The sequence below is a fragment of the Metopolophium dirhodum genome, chromosome 8 (genome assembly GCF_019925205.1).
Source record: "Metopolophium dirhodum isolate CAU chromosome 8, ASM1992520v1, whole genome shotgun sequence".
NCBI classification, from domain to species: domain Eukaryota; kingdom Metazoa; phylum Arthropoda; class Insecta; order Hemiptera; family Aphididae; genus Metopolophium; species Metopolophium dirhodum.
Window position 1 is genome coordinate 20,604,468 of NC_083567.1, and position 24,287 is coordinate 20,628,754.

General features: G+C 28.5%; 2 protein-coding genes across 4 annotated transcripts; both read right to left on the reverse strand.

The window, feature by feature from the left end:
• Positions 1–2,127: 2,127 nt before the first annotated feature.
• LOC132950265 (acetyl-coenzyme A transporter 1-like) lies at positions 2,128–9,637 on the reverse strand. 2 transcript variants are annotated; one of them, XM_061021612.1, is made up of 9 exons: positions 9,422–9,637; positions 6,675–6,801; positions 6,113–6,272; positions 5,878–6,032; positions 5,592–5,728; positions 4,303–4,487; positions 3,370–3,496; positions 3,005–3,220; positions 2,128–2,795 (listed from the first exon to the last, which is right to left on the reverse strand). In XM_061021612.1, exons 1-9 carry the CDS (start codon positions 9,635–9,637, stop codon positions 2,619–2,621), a joined length of 1,500 nt encoding a protein of 499 aa, XP_060877595.1. In that variant the 3' UTR covers positions 2,128–2,618. The 2 variants fall into 2 exon arrangements, with proteins under 2 accessions (XP_060877595.1, XP_060877594.1); XM_061021611.1 differs by having other exon boundaries at positions 5,592–5,782.
• Positions 9,557–22,669, reverse strand: LOC132950263 (acetyl-coenzyme A transporter 1-like). Of its 2 annotated transcripts, none has more exons than XM_061021610.1 (9): positions 21,751–22,669; positions 21,480–21,606; positions 20,286–20,445; positions 20,039–20,193; positions 19,768–19,958; positions 14,791–14,975; positions 14,132–14,258; positions 13,191–13,406; positions 9,557–9,691 (listed from the first exon to the last, which is right to left on the reverse strand). In XM_061021610.1, the coding sequence occupies exons 1-9, from the start codon at positions 21,967–21,969 to the stop codon at positions 9,668–9,670; spliced, it is 1,404 nt and encodes a 467-aa protein (XP_060877593.1). In that variant the 5' UTR covers positions 21,970–22,669; the 3' UTR covers positions 9,557–9,667. The 2 variants fall into 2 exon arrangements, with proteins under 2 accessions (XP_060877593.1, XP_060877592.1); XM_061021609.1 differs by lacking the exon at positions 9,557–9,691 and adding an exon at positions 9,926–11,778.
• Between the last annotated feature and the right edge of the window lie 1,618 nt (positions 22,670–24,287).

Below are 24,287 nucleotides of genomic sequence, written 5' to 3' on the forward strand. Positions count from 1 at the left end.
TTTCAAGCTTTTTCACACAACGAATACATTTTTATTAAAATGTATAAAATAAAAACTAAAAAATTGAATACTTTAAATGTCTATAAATACCTTAATACGAGTCAACATAATATTTTTAAAAGGTTATAATGTAGGCATATAAAATGATAAAGTATTCAATTAATGAAAATGTCAAGTATCTACTTAATGGTTTTTGAATAACGACAAAATAAGAAAATTGTATGAGAATTTGTTAAATTACGGGTGAATATCCAATGTCTAACTTAAAACTTGTAAAAAAGTAATTTGTCTTTCCTGTACATTTTTTGTTATATGTAGGAATACTTAAAGGTAATTTTGAAAGTTTAAAATCTTAGATATACATAGAACAATTTGTATAAATTTCTAACTCGAATTAATTTGCCAATTTTCGTGATTTTGATGAATTTTGTCAAAATTTTAACTTAAGACGTTCATAAAATCTATTGTGGATTTATACTCAAATTTTTTTTTAATTTCCACTAGATAACAAAAAAGCATAATGAAGACCGGTGTATTAAAATTTCAATTGAATGAAAATTTTTTTACCGACAACATTAAATTAAAAAAATTTAAAAAACTAATAATACTCGAAATTTTTTATGGTTATAATTTATAAATAGTTCAAAAAACATAACAATAATTCGAAAATGTTATGACGCATAAAAATTGGTAATATAAAACATTCTGTGAAAATTTGATGCTTCTACGGTTATTTTTTCAAAATCGATTTTTTTTAAAACTGGTATTGTGTAAAAATCTCAGTTTTCCTTAATTTGTTGTTTGTTTTTCCTAACTATTTCTGATTACTTTTGACCACCCGAAGTACAGAACTAGATTCACTTTCCAACTTGAAAAGATAATGTAGAAGAAAATTAAAGCATTGTTATTGTACCTTTAATCTTTATTATACCTTTCAGTGACTATAGACACACAAAAAAAAAATAATAAAAAAAGAACACATTATTCCACCCAGAATCTAAAATAAATTAAGATGTTTATATTCAATTTATTACCAACCTATTTTATACTATATTTGCATGTAAAAATGGTCAATCAGACATAACTTTGTATTTTTAAATTCAAATAGGTCTTCGTAGTTCATACTTCGTACTCAATATAATAACTAATAAGTAGTAATTACTAATTAATAACGATTAACGATAACACGGCCAACAATCACTAATAATATTTTAGTGGTTATTTTTTTCATTCAAAACTCAGCTTTATTATAAACCTACCTACTGTATAGCCATAGAATAAATGAAACGAATAAAATATAAAAATTATCTTATCTCCACTAGGTAGATATAAACATTAATTAATGATTACTTATTAATATTTAATATTTATAATTCATAATATAATAATATAATATATTGTTCTGAGCTAATTTTATTGTACTGTTTATTTGATACATTGAAAATGCAACAATTTCTACATCCAATATTACAATATATTTACTATTCAGTATTTACTACCTAGTATTTTTATTCGTATTTAACTATATATCATCACTTAAAGCCAACGGTTGGATTATTAAATAATATGTTGTTTTTATTCATTTAGGGTCATTAATCATTACCCACTATACACATCGTGGTTCATGACCACCCACCCAACTATAAGGTGTATCGACGAATACACCTTGAGTATAGGATAGCCGCCACTGAGTCTTCGCCAAAAAGCAGGAATAAACAGTGTGGGTGTCCAACCAGTGGCGCTGAACACCTACTTCAGGTAGAACAATATTTATTGAGCAGCCTTAAGTGGATGTGTAAGATAATAGTGTATATGTCTGCTATAACTTTATTAACCCCAGGAATGTTATTCAATTATGTATATGAATTAGTTAAGCTCGTTTCACAGTCATCTGAAGGGGTGAGTATGTCAATCAAACTATCTGAACTTCCAGTTTTAATTTCATTCAGTGCTACTTTGTCACTTAAAATCTTCTCCATAAATTAAATGTGAAATAAAACAATTCTAATTTGAAGTACAGCAAGTCTATAAATGTATCATTTCAGAATCATTTATAATTTATAATTTATACAGGTATAGTTACCTATTCTGCGTTATCATGAAAAAATGTAACACATAATACAAATATAAGTTGTGGTTCATTGTACCGATACATGTATTTAGCCATCAAATAAAACATATTTATAGTTTCTTTCATAACAAACATTTCACTATGTCAATATGAAACTATTTGAATAAATAAAATAAATTGTAGTTAAATCATATAAGTATCATGTCATATTATAATGATGATCATATTTCCGATGAGGTAGTCAATATTTATTTTTTAGAGACTTAAACTATGTTGTATACGTCTTCAGGCATTCGAGGCGACTGATATTTCTTGATTTCGTCATGGATGGATTATATCGAACCGGTATGCTGCGACTTTATTACAACTTAACATTATATTATAAGTGATAACATTAAATATTAATCATCATTATAAGAAAATATCAGTCTCAATAGAAACCCGTAAATAAATAATACTAAAATAATAAATAAATTACAATAGATATTTAAAAATTAGAAATGTTCATCACTATGGCTAAATGGGCATTTAGCAATATACATTTATTTCATTTTCTTGGTCTCTTTATATCGACCAACCAATAAGAACGGCCCTTAGTTTGAAAATTTTTAAGGATCTTTCTGAAAATACAAAACCAAATGATTCCGATTATGGTACACACAGCCGTTTCTACGTAATACCCGTTCACTATAACAACACAATCACCTCCAATTGTTTTACACATCTATAATCAAAAAACCAAAAATAGGAAGGAATGTAAATACAAATTGATAAATTATTATATTAAATACTTTTTTCAACACTGTTAAAATCGTTTAAATATAAAAAAAATTATTTTTAAGAATGTGATCATAATAAATATTATCATATAATATTCTTAATAATTGGGATTGCTTGTATTAATCAAAATATAATTATATTTGTATTACTTACGTTTTTTAGATTTTCTGTAGAGCAACTATTCTGGTGATCTAAAGAACATCGTTTAAACGTTAAGAAATCTACCATTCCAATGGCGACCGAAGACGACCATGCTCCTCCCAAAGTTAAAAGTGTACCCAAGAATGACATGTAAGTACCACCAAAACGTGAATCACTTATTCGAGAGAAAAAAGATAATAAAGCTACTCTCATAATGTTATCTAGAATCTATATAAATAAAATCACAATAAGTCATAGACATACATAGTAATTACAATATTTTTCATGACTGATATAAAAATGAATCATAACAGTGTTTTAACTAAAAAAATTGTTAATTTGAATCACATATTAATTAATAAACAGTTTTTACTCACATCGTGTATTGATAATATAAATATTAAAAATGCATAGTAATACATTGAAATATTAACAAACCCGTTCGTTGTTATCAATGTCGGTGTATAATAAATAAGCACTCCAAATGAAATATTCAAAAATAATCTGAAATCATATTTAAAATCACTTAAATGCGAAAATAATTATATAATTGTATTTAATTATGTTTTATTTTTTTACAGTATGGATAAAAGTATTGTACAGCACCACAAATATACAGCACCTACTTGCTCCTTTTTTTTTTTTTTTTTTTTTAAATTATTCAGCAGTTAATTTTTTGAGAAAGAATAGAAAGTTAACTATATAATTAGGTATATAACTGTTTTTCTTTAAATTAGTAAGGTTCCAGTGCGTGACAAAGTAATATAGAATCAACATTCTAATCATATATTATTTGTATGTAGTTTATAACATTGGTAAATATGGTGTATAAGGACCTATGGAATATATTTACACGACAGTTTGGTCAATACTTAATATACATAAGAATTGTACCATATCGTTTTGGTAAAAGATTTTATAATATTATATATCGTGTGTTAATATTAATACCATCTAGAATTGTATATTTCAATTATGCTTTATGATGTATTTTGATACGAAACCGTTTACCACATTCCATTTGTAGTATTTATTAATGATTACTGCCTTCGATACAAAATTAATATCATTAATATAAATCTTATAGGTCATTACATAACGTGGAAAAATTTAAGGTATTTAATTAAACGATAAAAAGTATCCTATCTACGATGTAAATACTACCTATGTAAATATTAAATAACAATTAACTAATAATAGATACTTTTTAGTTGTTTCAATATTGATTTTATTACATTTGGTCTTCAGAGTACAGTGCTAATAGTACATGTCCTCCAATCTTATATTTTTGTGTAATTTGGTTTATCTACCTGAAGGGTGTTGCTGTTAGGTATACGTTCATCGGTTTCGGACCAGAAGTGTATTTCGCTACAACTAATGGCAAAAACATTTTTACAACAAACAGCGGTGTATGTATAAACATAATGTTGTCTTTTGGTACTCCCGCGTCAATAAGTTTTAAAATCGCAAGACTGTCAGTTGCAGCAAATCCAATCTTGAATAATATACACAATAAACATTATTACACCTATACTGACTGATGAAAGAATAAAAATTAAAATTAAACTGTATACTACATATTGATTCAATGAAATGTATTATTCTATCATTCCAACAAAACTTTGTAGGTTCAATACAAATGATACCGGTATGTAAGACTTGAAATAAATATATTTACACATATCGTGACTATAAGGGAAAGAGTGATAGGCGCAATTTGTACAACTGATTTTGGGAGGGGGGGGGAGGGGGCTAAATTTATAAAATCAATACAGACCCGCGTAATTTTTTTAATAGGTGGATTTACGAATGAGTATATTTAAAAACTTAGGGGGGCTTAAATAAAACTAGGGGGGACTAAGTCCCCCTAGACCCCCCCCCCCCCCCCCCCAAAATTGCACCTATGGAAAGAGTTATAATTTAATGTATAAATAACGCGAGTATAATATTTCAAATACCAGTGGTATTAAAGAAAATATTCTAAATTAAGGGGATCGCATCACACGTATTTTTTATACGTTTTAGACCAATAAGCGATGGTAAATTACACATACTTCCGAATGTCCTATTATAATTTTTAATATCTGTATGAATTCTTTGGCAAAATAACTAGGCTTTCTAGGAAGTCAATTTTCAATTTTCAATTTTAAAGGACCTTAAAATTTGGATTTTTTTTTTAAAAATCTGATGAAATTATTGCATTTGTATTTCTATTGGGCTTTTTGGGTTTTATATCAAAAAAGTGGTACCTACAAAACATAGTTGCTTCGCTAAGAGCTTACTAATTCAACCTTTTTTTCGAAATTACAATCAAACTTTAGGAAGCATGTTTAATTTACCCTAACCGCTTTTGGTATTTTTTATAGGTGATGCATAGAAGAATGTATTGACATATGCGTGTGCGTGCGAGAGTGGCAATCAACGGACCTCGAACGTATCTACTAATAATCATTTACTTCGCACACAACTACACTGCGTAAAGAGTATAAGACATCGAATTGCCTATACGCGACTCCTTATTAAATCACCGCAACCAATCCCCTTAATTAGTTCATGTAACTAATAACTCTGTCCTTTGGTATCTATATATTATATTTACCTTAGCTGTCAGCAATGTTAATGCCAACAATTTAATACCGGGTAGTTTTAAAATGTCCCATATTAGTGAATAGTTTTGAACAATGTTGAGCTTTACGTGGTCATCCTCTAATCTGTTATCTTTTTCTTTTTTTAAAACTGCAATCAATGTAGTTATTAATATAAAAAGAACACCCCAAGCATATAATAAACCTGTACAAATTGAGAATAATAAAATAAATAAATATCTTTTATTTTGACAGTCAGTTATTATTGATATCCGAGTATAATCAGATTTATTCACTTACTCTTCATAGTGAACACCCCTCCCACATCTGGCCTAATCCGTAAGTGCTTGTTGCTAAAGTCTTCTGACGTCAACAAGACGGAAAATATATAACTTAACATTATGCCCATCACCATACCGGTTGAATTGCAAGTAGATGCATAGCCCACGTTATTCCTGTGTAAATTTCAATATGTAACATAGGTATTATAAAATAACATATTCGCAATAATAAAAAAGTTAACAATATCACCAACCTCTTCAGCATTGTCAATGACCAACCATCGACAACTATGTCTAACGTGGCAACCAATATTCCCATGAAGAAAAATACATATACCAATTTCAGTATGTCTGGCTTTCGCGTTTCTGGCAACCATTCATCAATATTGCTGGCCATATAAATGAAACATGCTCCTGTTCAACACGAATGGTTAAGGAACATGAATAAGGACAACGAACGACACTACCGTATACCATGCAGGGTGTATCTTAAGTCGTTGTACGCATGGTTTTTAATGAATATGAAATTTCAAAAAAACTAAAAATAGACATGTTCCATTATTTTAAACAAGCGATCCCTTTTATAGCAATTTCAAAACTTTTATGTACTATATATTATGTTAAGTGGGTAGATACTGAAATATATGCTGGGCATCATGGTTTATAAATGTTCTCCATGACACTGCACATAGGTTATAACTTATATAGGTACCAACAATACACTGGGAATTACAGCCCATATCTAAAGAGATACTCCCACGTGTGTGGGTATAAGCATGCAGAACGGAGACATAATATTTACATTGATACACGCACCCATTAAATATTGAACCGGTATGAGCCAAGATTTTCGTCTTCCCATCTTGTGTACGTACAGCGCGTCTACCAAAGGAGCCCATATCAGTTTTAAGCTTTCCGGCCATGAAACTAAACTGAATATAGCCTGGAACAAAATACGACCACGTTTATGTTAAAAATAATGGTAAATCAGAGGTGAGCGCATGGGGGAGGGGGGGAGCTAAGTAGGATTGGATGGGCAGTATCAAATATACAACTGTATCTTGTATCGTGGTACACAATTTGAATGTATCAAGTATCATGTGCCATAATACATATTTTTATACTAGAACCATGTATCATATTTTGCCAAATGATACAAGATACTTTTATATAAACATTTGTATTGAATGGTATCAAAAAATTTGAATTTAATTCGCAAGACACTGAAAACTTAAAATAAATGTAACTGTGTCTTAACATTTAAGATAATTTGAAAAACGTATGAAATTCAATAAAGGTTCCCGTATGGCCGTATTCCTATTTCTTATCTACATTTACAGTCATACTGATATAAACTAATTTGGAATTTTCGTTCTCATAGAATATGAATCATAAAAGATATGAGTATAGGTCTTTCCACATAAAATAGAAAATCCAATCAAAAGTACAAATAAGCAAGTACAGTATTACTATGTATACTATTCGCATTGTTGTGTCATTTTATTCGTTCTATCTTCTGTGTCAATAATAATTATAAAGCCGTTCACGTTTTTAATTTATTCCTTTATAATTGTTTAATTTAAATTTTTTTAATAGATTATTTTACTGAACGAGATATTAAAATACCGTCATCATTGAATGGGACATTTTTTAGATTTGGTCTCACGACCCAAATGGGTATGATTATACTGAAAAGTATTGTGCATGACATGCCAAGATGTTAAAACAAAAAAAAGATACTTTCTGGATCTCTTAAATTCACCACACTTTTTCGACTGCATATGAAAGTTATGTATTATTATATTGTGTATACTATAATATAGTTGCATTCATTTATTCAAAATTTTAACTCTAAATATATTTGACAATTAATCGCACCTATGTATCATTAATATTTTTAAACTGCTATTAAAGCAATTTATGAGAAACCTTGCATTACATTTTCAAACTTTTCTACTAAGTGAAAAAGTTTGTATCGTTTGTATAATTTTAAAAAAATTTACAAAATTCAAAAAAATGTGGATAGAGGTTCACCAGTCTCTGCGAATATCATTGCCATAGTTCAGTCTAGTAAAGTATTTGAGTAAATGTATTTAAATACTTTTATAGTAGTCTTATATATGTATTTGGAATACTTTTTAAATATTTTTTGAATACAATATTTAAAAAGTATTTCAATACTGTAATGGACGTAATTGTATTTGAAATTCAAATACTTTTATGTAAATACTTTAAAAATTCAAAACAATAAAATTATTCGTCAGTCGTCACATGTCAGATTTTTTTTGATAGTAATTATATTATTTTTTTTATAATATCTGTTCACTCATGAATATTGAGAGACCCTATTGGCGATGTCGTGTTTATGATAATTACAAATAATATACCAACTTCTGAGACCTCTATATGAACCAAGTACACTTTTTAATCAATTAGGATCAGTTTTGAAATTGAATATACCACTTAAATTAATCATTTCTCACCTAGTAAAATAATTAAATTAATTTCTGATTTTATGAACAACTGTTTGGTTACTAAATAATAAAGTATTTCAAATTTATTATAAAACAAAGTTTTATTTATTTTCATTTTAGAGTATACATTTAAGAGAAGGTAGAAAAGTTCTATTATTTATTATTATTACATTATCACATTAATTACATTATTACACGTATTATTTATTTCGAATTTCTTTCAAAACTGGTCAGACGTGAAATGGATGCGACAAATATAATATATATATATATATATATATATACACATAAATTAATTTATGCATACGTCTATACCAGTTTAGCTATAACTAATATAAATTAAATATGAGACAGTGTGTACCGAACTGCTGCACAGTAATAATGTGTTAAATTTGAATTCAACGAAAATGTATTGTTTATAATTGTAAATATTTATTTAAAGTTCAAGCCTTAGCCATACAAATCGAAATTGAACATTTTATGAATTTCTAACTACAATTTAATTGTAATTTTATCAAAATTTGAACTTTAAATGACTATAAATAATAATCACGCTTATGTATCGTTAGTTAAATAGCTATAAAAAAAAAATACTTATGAGGAACTTTGTATTACATTTTAAAGATTTTTACGGTACGAATAAATTCCTATAGATATTTTTAGAAAAAAAACTAAAATTATAAATCAAAGACAATTCAAGCAAAGGCGGTCTAACCAAGGTTACCAAACAATTTTTTTAATAACAATATTACAACTTTAACAAATTTTCCATTTATTTATTTTTGTTTTTCAAGATTATTTTAAAAAGTACTGCATATATTCAATTTCTATCTCCTGAAAGTACCAATTAGGTCCAATTTTCTTCCAAAAACTTCACCTAAACGTCTATACTTATTAGACTGGACAAAATAAAAATAAAACAGTAATTAATTTTCAATGAATCCCCACCTACATTGAAAATCCCTGCGTACGTCACTGCGGTAACGTATATTATTTTGTAGATTTAGATACAAGTCAATATTAAACATTTATATTATACAATATTAATCGCAGGATCACGCCATTGTTGATGTTGAATAAGATATTTACCTGATCTTTGTAAGATACATTTTTCTTGCTCTGCAAAATTATTGGCATTACCAATGCCAAACCAAACGGTATGCCTTGCATCGTATACAGCAATAACAATAGGAAAAAATTCAACCAATCTCCTTTCAAATTTGGCTTCTTGGCTGAATTCGAATCTTCAACTATTACCACTGGTCTCAGGTTTTCTAGTTCATCTTCAAGCTTTGGTACCATCATGTTTACGGTTTAGTCTTCACGATACACAAACTAAACGCATAAAGCACATATACACTAAGAATAACAAAAAATAATTAAAAATATTTTTAACGATCACTGCAGTTTTCATATCGATATTCTATACTGAAGTAAAACTAAAAATGTGAACAAACTCGTTATAGACAAACTATTCAAAATATTCTGTTTTAGTGTAGGTATATTTAAATATTTAAATATAAGGTGGGGTACTGATATAAAGAAGTTTATCTATTTGTTTTTTCTTTATGCTGTTATGTATGAATGTCTCACGGTTTTTATATTAACTATAGATTGTTTATGCCATAATATGGTATTTCATTAGGCCAGTTAGCCAACTCTTAAATCGAAGAAACTTGGTTTCACGAACAACAAAACAGATTTTTAATGGTATCCAAAATCCAGTTTGAAACTTCATAACCTCGAAGAATCGTAAACAAATGTTAAAGAAAGAAAACCGTGTTTTATTTTATATAAATATATTTCTATAATATTTTCAGATTAAAAGCGAAAACAAAATTACTCTAATTATTCAGAAAATATAAAAGGTTTAGTCTTCACGATTCACACACTAAACGCAAAACGCACATACACTAAGAAGTAAGAATACTGAATAGCAAAAAATATTTATACCGATCACTGTAGTATTCGTATTTATACTGAAGTAAAACTATAAAAGTGAACAAACTCGTTATACAAAATATTCAAAATACTACCAAAACAAGAATCACTTATCCTATTAAATAAAATAAATTTAGGCACTCACGTAATGACGAGTAGAATCTATAAAATATAAATTAGGTACAAAATTGTGTGGTGTTGTTAATAAATGTTGACAACAATAAATGTTGTTAATAAATGTTGTGCCAGTCAATGGTCGGCAACAATAGTCAGTAACTACCTCTCTCACATCCGAATGATACCGCTCTGTCACGTGAGCCATCCGTACGCTTTAAGTTAGTGTTAATATATAATAATTTGTTACATTTGTGATTTATAGATCATTCGTTATACGCCGACTCGGGGTATTAAAAATAATATAAACAAAAATTATATTACAGTATAATATAAAAAATAGTAAGCATAATATTTATAATTAAAAATGTAATTAGTTGTTATTAGGTTGAAACGGGTTTTTCCAGCATCAGAACAAAAACCCAGAACCCACTGTCTTTGGCAAAAACATATTCTAATATTTCCATATTCACTTTTGCTAGGTATTAACAGTGCGCGCACAATTTATTACTCTCAAATTTTAAACAACAAAAAAGCAGTACAAAATATGTTCTAGGTATTTACTTATAGTTGTCTTATAAGTTTTAAATGTGTTTACCTGATGGGTGCCATTTTCAAGTTTACGCATATTGGTTAGGTTGGACCTAATCCCATGCGTAATGTATACCAATGTAAATACTAAATAGTAAAAATTGTCATTGATTAAAGGTACTACTATTGTAACAAAATTGTTTGTTCCAAATTCACTGATCCCCAAATCGCCAACAACCGGTTTTTCGACCAAAAAACAAGTTTTTAACTAACAAATTCCGATTTGGTGACAGTTTAGTGACAACGACGATAATATTGGCTATTTAATTCTTGGCAGTTGACATAGCCAGTTTATACAGCTATAAGGTATAAGGTAAGTAATCATTTGGAATGATGACATGCGGCTTTCAATCTCGCGGTTAATCGTCACAATCCCAATATTAATTTAATATATTTATTTATTTAATATAAATATTAATAACCAACAGCAACACTTAAGATTGAATATTTCATCTCAAAGTATGGGAAATCCAAAACCAAAATCAAGTTTTAAATTTCGTAGGATCGAAATACAGTTAACAAATGTTAAAGAAAGAAAACTCCGTAAAATACTAAATACCATATTTTTTTTCTATTTCTTACATACATATTTACATAATATATTTTTATTTTTTATTTTTATTTCATTTTTTTGGTTTATTTATATTGACCAACCAATAAGAACGGCCCTTAGTTTGAACATTTTTAAGGATATTTCTGAAAATACAAAACCAAATGATTCCGATGATGGTACACACAGTCGTTTCTACGTAATACCCGTTAACTATAACAACACAATCACCTCCGATTGTGTTACACATCTATAATCAAAAAACAAAAAAGGAAAGAATGTAAATAAAAAATATTGAATAATTATTATTTTAAATACTTATTTCAACACCATTCTATCGTTTAAATCTAAAATGAAATAAATTAAAACAAAAAACTTAGAAGTGAAAACTATAATTTGTACATTTCAAAAAAGTAAAATAATAATCTATACTAATATTATAAAGAGGAAAGATTTGATTGTTTGTATTGAATAGGCTCCGAAACTACAGAACCGATTTAAATGAAATTTGGTACATAGATAGTTTAGACACTGAGAAAAAACATAGGCTACTTTTTATTACTAAAAAAGGGCTGTAAGGGGCTGTAAGGGGTTATACTGGTTCGAATTTAAAAATTATTTTTATGTTGGATAGTCCATTCATTGAGTAAAGTCATAGGCTATATAACATCACGCTACATTCAATTAATAGAAGTGCTCAAACAGGGATTTTAGGATTTATGATGGAAATATTTGTTTATAAATGATTGCTATTGGTTATAGGAGAAATAATTAATAGAAATAGTATTTATTTATTATTGGTTGCTATTGGTTAATCGGGTAGATCAGGTACAAGCATGCATCAAATCGAATTTTCACACATTGCCTACCAGGGTGGCTGAGTTGCACTTACTGCAGTAGTGCAGTGAGTTACACCAAAAAGGAGTTGAACAATCACAATTTGTTTAAGAGTTGTAATTTTTTACGGGCCACAAAGTGTGCAGGATCAGCTATAGCCTATATTAAAATATATACGTTTGTGTGCAGATCTCTGTGAAGAAGATAGGCTAATTTAAAAAGAGTTAAATTTGGTTTTTATTCGTCGGAATTTAGTACGTTTAGGTTAGGTTAGGACTATGTATTAATTGATTACATTAATCCGCCGTATTATATCAAAATAAACTTGGTATAACTTTGATACTTAAGAGTTAAATCATACACTTACGTACAAACCGCACTGGGTCCGCGATCTACCGCAGGTAGATTGCCTACCTGATAATATACTGCTGCGAATCAGAATTTTTATTCCAGGCATCAGAAAAGTTAAGATAAATTTTGAACACCATACACCGAATATTAAATAACGAATTGAACAAAGTTTGAGTCATATAGAGTTGGTACATTTAACGGGCAACGAAGTGCACAGGATCAGCTAGTAGCTAAATATAATAACTAGGCGAGTCTGTTTTGTCTATTTATGATGTTAATTAATTGATAATTAATTTCATTATAATTTAAAAATATTTTTCTTATGTTTATGTTTGTTGCTTATCATTTATCATACTACGTGCCTATGTATAACTATTAACTAATATAACAAGGTAAAGTTTATATCTAAAATGTAAACATAATAAAAACCTGTTATTGCTAAATTAATCGAATAATTTTATTTGAATTTCTTACGTTTTTTAGATTTGTAGTTGAGCAATCATTCTTGTGATTCAAAGAACATTGTTTAAAGGTTAGAAAATCTATCATTCCAATAGCGACCGGAGATGACCATGCTCCTCCAAAATTTGAAAGTGTATTCAATAACGTCATGTAGGTGCCACCAAAACGTGAATCACTTATTCGAGAGAAAAAAGCTAATATAGATACAATCATAATGTTATCTAGAATCTATATAAATGAAATCACAGGGTTATTGATAAATTAACAATACATGATAATATATTTTAATTTTTCATAAATTTCTCATAATACATTTTTCTTAAGGGTGTCGTGCCAGTTTTTCAATTACCGAATTTCTATAAAATTTTCCAAAATTCTATTTTATTTTTGTTACTACCTCAATTATAATTTATAATAGTTTTCCACTAATTTACAGATTGGTATCTATTTAGTTGGAGGGGGGTTGATACGGTGTATTGTATCAATGAAAATTACTTCACAGGAATAACTTTCACACCTTTTAGAATAATCGGATTTCATTGATTTTTTTTTATTTAAATGAAGAGATCATTTTTCACGTCAAATCAAAGGCCGAATTTTCATTTTACTTTAAATAGTGGTATAAAAATACGTTTGAAAAAGAACAAACATTGTGCATTATTTAAATGCGTATTTTAACTTCTATAATTATAATTTTTGAAATCAGTCTTACCAGAGAGTCTCATTAGAGAGCCGACCATAAGAATGTTTTCTTATTTTAAATAAAAAAATTAATGAAATCTGACTCTTCTACAGGGCGTGATAGTATTTCCTGTAAGACATGTTTTTGTACTAAAAAACGCACCGGCTCCGACGCCTTTAATTGATATTAATATGTATCACAACAGTATTTGAATTGAAATTGTGTTCATTTGAATCACCTATTAATTTATTAATTAGTAGTTATTACTCACATCATGTATTAATAGTATAAATACTAAAAATGCATAGTAATATATTGGAATACTAACAAATCCATTTGTTGTTATCAATGTCGGTGTATAATAAATAAACACCAAATATGCAATGTTCCAAAGTAATCTGAAATTATATTTAAAACCTCTTTAATTCAAAGATTATTATAGTATAAATGTATTTTGTTATGTTTAATTTGCATACAGTATGGCAGTGGCATCATTTGAGGTATTACAAGGTATGCTTATGCGTACCTAAAATTTATCAAGATTGTATTTTGGTCTGACTAAATTTATTTTACGACGAATAAAATTATTCGGATTGTCCGTAATATTACAAGGGAACGGTTTAAGGCCACATTTTCAATTTTTGTAATTTAAATTGCAATAAAAATTCTAAAAAATTCAGAATTTCCAACTTAAATATTTAATTATAAATTATATTTATCTATTTTTTTATCTAGATAAATCATAAATATATGTGTATATTTATCTTTAACTAGATATAAAAAAATGATGATATATTTTATCTTATCTAGATAAATTTTGAATGAATTATGTGTTATCTTATCCAGATGATTTTTTGGTTATCTTTTCTCAACACTGTTACTAAGTAATTAAGTAATTACTAGTTAGTTGGGTATTGAGTTTATCTATACCTGATTGGTGTTGCTGTTAGGTAAACGTTCATCGGTTTTGGACCAGACGTGTATTTCGCTACAACAAGTGGCAAAATAATTTTTACAACAAACATTGTTGTTTTTATAAACACAATGTCGTCTTTAGGTACTCCTGCATCAATGAGTTTTAAAACCGCCACACTGTCCGTTGCAGCAAATCCTATCTTTAATAATATATACAATACACATTGTTAATGATGAACAAATTAAAAAAAGGTGGGTAAGTGGATGTTGCTCTGCTGTACAGTAAGTTACAAGTGAGTGACTGTAATGGATGGTGTTAAATTTGAATTCAATGATATAATATCATTGTATAAGAAAAACGATTCTGAGCGAAAACGGTCAGTCAGCTTATGATATTACCAAGTATATTTGATGATATTATTGTGAATAAAGTAATTTATAAATAACCTATTTACTACGTCTTCAATTTTCAATCCTTAGCTATAAAAGTTGAACATTTTATACATTTTTAACCACAAAATAATAATTAAATTATAAATTTGATAAATTTTGTCAAAATTTGAACTTTAAATGCTTATAAAAAAATTGTTTTTCTAAAAAATTTTTCAACTGCTATTGTAACAATATATCAGGGGACTTGCATTAATTTTTCACGCTTTTCTCCCCAACAGATAAAATTTTATTGATATTTATAGAAAAAAAAACTAAAAAAATTTAAAACTGACAATGTCCGTAATAAACAGCTCAAAAAGAGTCAAATTATTTTCAACATTTTATCGTGTATAGAAAATGATAATATAAACATTCAGTGAAATTTTCAAGTAAATACAGTCATACGTTTTTTAATTACAACAAAATAAGAAAATCGTTACATGAGAAATCGAGTAAATATCAAATGTTGTAAAAATATGAATTTCAAACGCTCATAAAAATTTAATTTGACTTTCTTGTAGAAATTTTTTTTTTGATAAAGGTAGACAAACTTATGGATAATCTTGTATTACATTTTCAATTCTTAGATTTAAAAAAAAAAATTTTTATGAATTTCTAACTCAAAATAATTTGCTAATTTTCGTCATTTTTACGTATTTTGTCAAGATTTGAACTTTAAATGCTTATAAATAAAAACTGCAACCAAGAATTTTTAATTTGTTTCAACTGCCTTTGAAACAATAACCTAAGAGCCTTCTATTAAATTTTCAAGCTTATTTAACCAACAAATAAAATTTTATTGATATTTATAGAAAAAAAAACTAAAAAAAATGGAAACTGAAAATGTCCGTAAACAGCTCAAAATATGTCAAGATATTTGGAAAATGTTATGGTGTATAGAAAATGCTAATATAAACATTCAGTCAAAATTGCATGTACCTACGGTCATTTGTTTTAGAGTTGCACCAAAAACCAAAATCGATTTTCTCAAAAACAGATATTGTGTAAAAATTCCCGTTTTTCCTTAATTTTTCTTTTGTTTTCCCGTCGCTTTTAAAAACTACTGGGAAATTTTTACTTTTGACCCCCCAAAATACCAACTAGATTCATTTTCTTATCAGAAAAGTTACTAAGAAAATCCAAGCACTTTTGCTGTCCTAAAAGGTAATGACAGACACAAAAAAAAAAATAAAAAAAAAACACACATCATTGTAAAATCAATACATTTATCGCTTCGCTCAGAATCTAAAATTAGTTAAAATTTGACTACATCTAGATTTCATACAATGTATAAAACTATCATTCTAACAGAACTTTAAAGGTTCATTAATACCTACGTAATTATATTAATACGTAAGACTTCATATAAATTGATATGATAATATACAGGGTGATTCATTAACCCTTTGAGGAGCAGCCTTGGTATACGTAAATGCAATTCAGGGAGCAACTAAGGAATGAAAAATTGGAAAAAAATAAAAGCGAAGACTTATATGTATGTCCTATTTTTCATGTATTGATAAATGAAAATAAATCGATTGATTGAAATTAAACTTCACAGATGGCAGCACATATTATATATAAGGTATTTTTGAGTAATGAAACATAAACAAAGAAATTAAAAAGAATTTACGGTAAAAACGAATGTATACGTCCATGCACTTTTTGACAGTATATTTGAAAAATGTAATTATACGCTCATGCTCCTCAAAGGGTAAAACACTCATTATCTCAAAAAGTATTGACTTTTTTCAAATTTTTTTTTTTCAAAATTATAGTATTACGCTATTCTAGAATTATATAATTTTTTTATATTTTTCACCCTTATATTTATTAGGGAAAACACTATCAACTTTTGATTTTCAAATGGTAACTTATACTTTTAATTTCATAAATTAATAAGGCTATTTTTTTTATGAATTATTGAGTTTAAATTTTCATTTTTCATTGATCCATTGATGAGATATAAGTATATAACTCCTCAAAGTTGGGTAGTTTTGGGAGGTGTTTGTGTGTTAATGTGTTATACCTAGTCGGTAGATACCGCAACAATTAGGATTTGTATGCCCTAGGGTAAAAGATATTACATTTTTCAGATCAATTCAGTAAGTACTGTAAACTTAAGTTGTGCCCCTAAATGTATTTTATAATTCCCATTTGGCAAGGTTCGCGCAGATCGCCCCACTGAAGGTGTTTGCGGCACTGATCATAATAATACTTATCAATTGACAATTACAAAGATCAGAAGCTATAATTAATAAATCCGATATTGTTCGACCTCAAGCACGATTTAAGATAGTATACAATAGTTACTATCTTAAATTGTGACCTCAAGGCATATCGATGATAACCGTTGTACCTACTCACTACAATAACTTATTATAAGTAATTGGACTATTACTGTCACTTGTCATATGACGCATAATATTTGTGTGTAATCATCTTGTCCCAACTACAAAATACCTACAATACGGTGATGCCTGACTAGAATGATCACAGTAATATCGTAAAATATACTTAGTAATATCATAGTCTAACTGACCGTCTTGGCTCAGAATCGTTTTTCTTATACGGTGATATTATATACAGTGACCTATTTGAATGTACTATAAGGGGCCTCGGTATGGCATTGATTTAAGGAGAATCATTTAGGCAATTTTTAATCTCGTCGTCGCCACCCGAGATCTATGTGTTAGTCGTAAATGATTATTAGTGTGTGTGTGGCGTCCATTCGGGTCAATTGTTGCGGTACGAAGGGCTCTCGTGCATGCGAGTTCTGAGCGAAGACGATGCAGTTTTTCTGTCTGCAATCTATAATATTATTAAGTAAAGTGTATGATATTATCGTGGATCAAATAATTTATTATACTATTATAGTCCTTTGTACTAATTTTTAATATTTCACATTTTTAAGTGTTTAAATTTTAATGCACTTATTATATAATAAAGTTTAAGTACAAAGTTCTTGTATATATTTTTTCTTATCTACCACATACATATTGTATTTTTTTAATGATTTAATCAAATAAAAAAGTACCTAAATTGGTTAGTTGCATGTCAATTGGATACTTGGTGAGTAGGTACATATATTATGTACAATTTGTTGGTAAGTTTTACTAGTTGGTAGTTTCTACAATTAAATAAATTATACAATATGTCATTAAGTTTAAACATATTTTTGATTTCAGTTTAATCATTTATACAACCAACAAATTATTGTTGTTTAAATGTATAGCCCCTATGGTACACTGGTACCTACTGGATAATAAATGCCATGAACTAAGATAGTTCATGATAAATGCCTAGCTATACAATCAAGTGGCATAGCACTACATAGAAATATTACTAACAATTAAGATGTTTCTATCAGTTATTGAAGAGTTTTGTTCGTTTTGGTATTTCAATTTAGCACATATATAGTCTAAGATTATCTATATTTACATCAAACATACCTACTTAGACAGATGATTTCATCTCCACTTTTTAATTCATAAAAAAAAATGAATATGAAATGATTCATACGCATAATATATTATGATTCCAAATCGGAATTTAAAAAATTCATAATGAAATCTACTATCACTTACATTTTGGATGATCCTCTACTAATAATATTCATACTGCTGTTTGCAATTACATTTAAAAATACCAATATTTTGGTAACAGTGAAAAATAAAAATATTGCTTCACAATGGATTTAAATATGACTACAAAATAAATTGAGTAAGTATATACATTTTTTAAATGTAATATTATTTAGTTATTATATTGACAAACAATTTTTTTAGGTAATCAAGTTAATTGCAAAGCATTGGAAAAAAATCTATTTGGGCTAACTGCACATTATAACTTACACATAATATATTATAATTCCAAATCGGAATTTGAATATTTCATAGTGAAATACTGAAATCTACTATCACATACTTTATATGTATTGAAAACTAAAAACTGTGCTAATGTTAATGTTTTGTAATTTGTATGATATTTTATAATTGATTTAAATGAGATGACAACATCATATACACACAATACAATATGTAGATTGTGTAAATCAAATAAAAAATTTTAAAAAAGTAGGTAGATATGTGATTAATAATTATATTTAAATTGGTTTATTGGGTATATGTGTTTTCTATATTGTTTCTCTATGTAACGTACTGTAAATTATAATATTGAGAATGCTCTCTCATGGTCGATAATTTAACTATATTTTATTGCGTTCTTGAACTGAAATCGTCATAAGATGGTGTACATAACTCGGATTTGTTATATTTCGAGTTGTTGCAGTCTTGAACTGGATAGTCGAATTGATAAGTACCTATTACTATGATCAGTGCCGTAATCACCTTCGCGGGGTGAACTGCGTGATTCCGTTGAAAATGGGCGGGATAAAATAAATTTGGGGGTTTGTGTACTTTGTGAATTGATTTAAAAAGTTTAATATCTTTTGCCCAGGGCCATACAAATCCTAATAGCTGAGGTATCTATTGACGAGGTATAACACAGGTATAAATGTATGCAAATAATAACGCTTTGATTAGGAATCTATATATTTACCTTCGAGGTCAGCATTGCTATCACCAACAATTGAATACTAGGTAGTTTTAAAATGTCCCATAGTAATGAATAGTTTTGCACAATGTTGAGCTTTACGTGGTCGTCCTCTATTCTGGTATCTTTTTCTTTTTTAAAAATTGCAATCAATGTAGTTAATAATATAAATAGGATACCCCAAACGTAGAATAGACCTATACAAATTAAGAATTAGTTGACAATCGGTTTTTTATTTGTCACTAAAGATTTATCGAAATGAGTTTTACTCGCTTACTTTTCATAGTGAACACTCCTCCCGTATCTGGAATAGTTCGTAAGTACCTGTTGCTGAAGTCTTCTGACGTCAACAAAACGGAACATGCATAACTTATCATCCAGCCCGTCACTAGACCAGTTGCATTGCATGTAGATGCATAGCCTACGTTATTCCTGTGTGATATAAAAATGCAACACACGTATTATTTAAGATGGTTTATATTGTACTAATTCGAAATAATGAAAAAGTGAACAATAACACTGACTTTTTGAGCATTGTCAGTGCCCAACCGTCGACGACTATGTCTTGCATGCTGCTCAAGGTTTTCATAAAGAAAAATACTGATACCAATTTTATTATGTCTGGTCTACGTGTTTCCGGCAACCATTCATCAATATTTCCGGCCATATAAATAAAACATGCTCCTGTTTGACACAAAGGTTTTATAATATCGGTTGTATAATATGCTGTAAGAGGCCTCCCTACCACGTCTTTTTTTGTCAAAAACTACTGTTTCTAATTCCAACGATACGTGTCGACAATCATCACGATTTTCACTCTAAAAAAATATTCGAATTGTCCGTAATATAATATACAAGGGTACAAGGGTACAAGGGTTTAATTTTTGTAATTTAAATTGCAATAAAAATTGTAAAACATTCAAAAAATTCAGAATTTCCAACTTAAATATTTAATTAACTAAATACAATTTTAAAAATGTGCCTCGATCGATCCCTCGTACATGTTGTGGAAAAAAAGAATATTTTGTCACAATGCAAATCGAGGTAATCGTTGCAACGTATTGTTGGAATGAGAATCGTATGTTTGAGTGAAAAATAAACATTTTTTCATGATCACAATATTTACATACTGACATGTGCGTGCGAGAGGACTCCGTACCTCTACAATTGACCCATAGAGTACATATTACTCTAGTAATATAGTAATATTACTCTATGAATTGACCCGAATAGACGCCACATACACTAATAATCATTTACGACTAACACATAGATCTCGGGTGACGACGACGAGATTAGAAATTGCCTAAATGATTCTCCTTAAATCAATGCTATAGCGAGGCCCCTTAAAGTATCTGGTTTCGTGAAATACAAATTCTAACAATAAACAGATAAATGCAGCTACAAAAATCGTCAAAGGCAAACATTAACTAGTTTGATAATTTTTTAATAAATGCATAAATGTAGTAAGATTGACAGTTGAAATGAATCTCAGTTGATTTAAAAATAATCCACCAAGTTTATGGTTTGTTAACTTCTAACTTATCGATTTTGTTTTCTTTTAAATTAACTTGACTTAAGTTAATTATTTCAGTTCACTTGCACAACTTTGCAAAGAATAACGCAATCTAACGAGATCCTCCCTTGTTTAAATAAAGTGCGTAACAGAGACATTTATAATAAATTATTAATAATTTAAATTAAATTTATACACGCACCAATTGAATATTGAGCTGGTACGAGCCATGATTTTCGTCTTCCCAACTTTTGTATGTACAGCGCATCTACCAAAGGGGCCCACATTAGTTTTAAGCTATCCGGCCATACAACAAAACTGAATATAGCCTGGAACAAAATACAACCACGTTTATATTAAAACGGTAAAGTATACAATTACGTAAACTTGGATACAAGTAATTATTAAACATGTATATAATACAAATCGACTTGCACGGTTATACAATTTTTGATGTTGAATCAGATATTTACTTGATCTCTGTAAGATACATTTTTGTTGCCTTGCAAAATTATTGGCATAGCCAATGCTAAACCAAATGGTATGCCTTGCATCGAATACAGCAACAACAACAGGAAAAAATTCAACCAATCCCCTTCTAAATTTGGCTTCTCAGCCGAATTCGAATCGTCAACTACTTTTACTGCCATGAGGTTTTCTTGTTCATCTTCCAGCTGTGGTACCGTAGTCATATTTAGGGTTTAGCGTCACAATTCATACAGCACTATCCACATAACGCACATACACTAAGTGTAACAACAAATAATTAAAAGTATTTAATATTTTTACCGATCGCTATAGTTTTCGTATCTATACTGTAGCAAAACTATAAAAGTGAACAAACTCGTTATGCAATGTAATGAGATAAAAATAATAGAGTGATGGAAGGTCTGGGAAGTGCGGAGTAAGGCGGCGAGTTGATGAAAGTAATAAATCAAGTTAGTTTGGTAGTTTATTTTATATAGTTTAAAATATAAATGTACAGTTTGTTACCCATTACTTAAATTAATTACTCGGTGTCTCGGTATATTTATCTTAAAGTATTGGTGATAATAGAAAAATTATGTACAAATAAAATTATGACGAACAACTGATAATCTGTCAAGCTTTCAACTTTCAAGTAGGTAGGTAATAAACTAATAACTTTAATAATAATCCCTACTTTTTGGAAACGAATTTGAATATCAGCGTCATATTAGAACGCAGCATGTCGGCATGTATACAAATATTAACAAAATAAGAAATATATAAACAATAAGATCCAACTGTAGGTATATAATTATATTTGACGTTTGTGTGTGTCTATAGTCTATAATATGGGTATATTATTGCCCATTACAGGTGCGTAGCCATGTGGTGTTGCAGGTGTAGTGACACCCCCTCACTTGAGCCTGTTTAACTTAATGACAAGTTATGAAAGTAAAGATTCGTCATAAACTGCAATGTACCTACACATATTAATTATCATTACGAAATACTTATATACATACAACATACATGTCACATGATAATATGATATAGTACCTATTATAGTGTGTGCATAGATATATGATTATTATGTATTTAGTATATGCGTATAGGTACGTAAGAATGTTATCAGACATCAGTTAAAATCGGTACTTATAAGTTCAGTGCATAGCAAACTATAGAAGACTCTAGACTTCATGGCTTTAACTGCCTATAAGTTATACGTTTATAAATTATAATGTTAAATAAACATGGTTCTGTAATATCTAGGGACCGGAAGTTGTAGAAGTTGCATATTATTGTATATACTCTCGATTTATAGCAGACCAAACTAGAAATCTGAACTATACCTACAATGGTGAGTTTAAAAATCAAAAATTTAAAATGCATATTTTGCATATTTCGTAAATTTTAAGAAAAAAGTGCATATTTCTTGATTATAATACGTATGTTATCGATATTATGTAATATTTTTTTTTAATTTATCATTTTATCATAATAGGCCCTATTATAATTTATTAAATGTATCGTAAATCAAATAATATAGGCATTATAAGTTATAAATTTAAAATACTCAATATTCATTAATAATGAATCATTATTAATAAATTATGACCACGGGTATAGATGGTAATAGCCGAGACTCAGCAGCTTTATAGAACATTTGGACTTTTGGAATGAAAAAAAAAACTACAAAAATAACTATAGTTAGGTACTTATTGTTTTTTTCATAAGTTAGATAAGATTTTTTTACACGTGGTGTATTGATCATGCCGAGTGTTTTGTGATTAATTTAAGGTAATGATGGTATTTTGCCTATATGTAAATAATTTATTGGTATATCCAGTCATGTTAGTATTTTTATAATATTGCAGTCGAAAATGAACTGGCGTATGTTTGTTTGTTGGTATTTCTGATTTTTGATTAAGATGATTAGTGGGATTATGTTTTGGATTGTTTGTATTTAGATATTTAAATTATATAGTGTTAATTAGAAAAATGTGTTGAGATAAGGCGAGGCTGTATATGTTTTGATTTTAGGTCCTGTTCGGTATTGGGTTTTACGTGTTTTGTAAATTAGAATTTCTTATTATTTTATATCATGTTAGATGTCCGTTTGGGCTCAATAATATTCTATGTATCTGCGTGTTTATTTTCTATGATATATGTTTTTTTAACATTTGTTTACTTGAGTATGTGTCAATTATTTGGTTATGTAGTGTTCTATGCGTTAAAAGGTGTGTAAATATATAATGTGACATGTATAATGTACCTAACGAGTTTTTACTCACAGCCGCGGCTATCACGGCAATACTAGGATAAACGGTAATGCTAGGACGGTTGCAGGCATCGTAATAAATCAAGCATAATTTTATTTTGTTTCATTTCACATAAATAATATTATTATGAATATAATAGGTATATTATACTGTAAACATAATGCAACGACGACGTGCGAAGCGCGGACCGCCGATAACATACCGGTTATTACCTGCCGGCGGCCGGCGCCGCCTGGACGTCGGAACTTCATAGGAGGGTACAA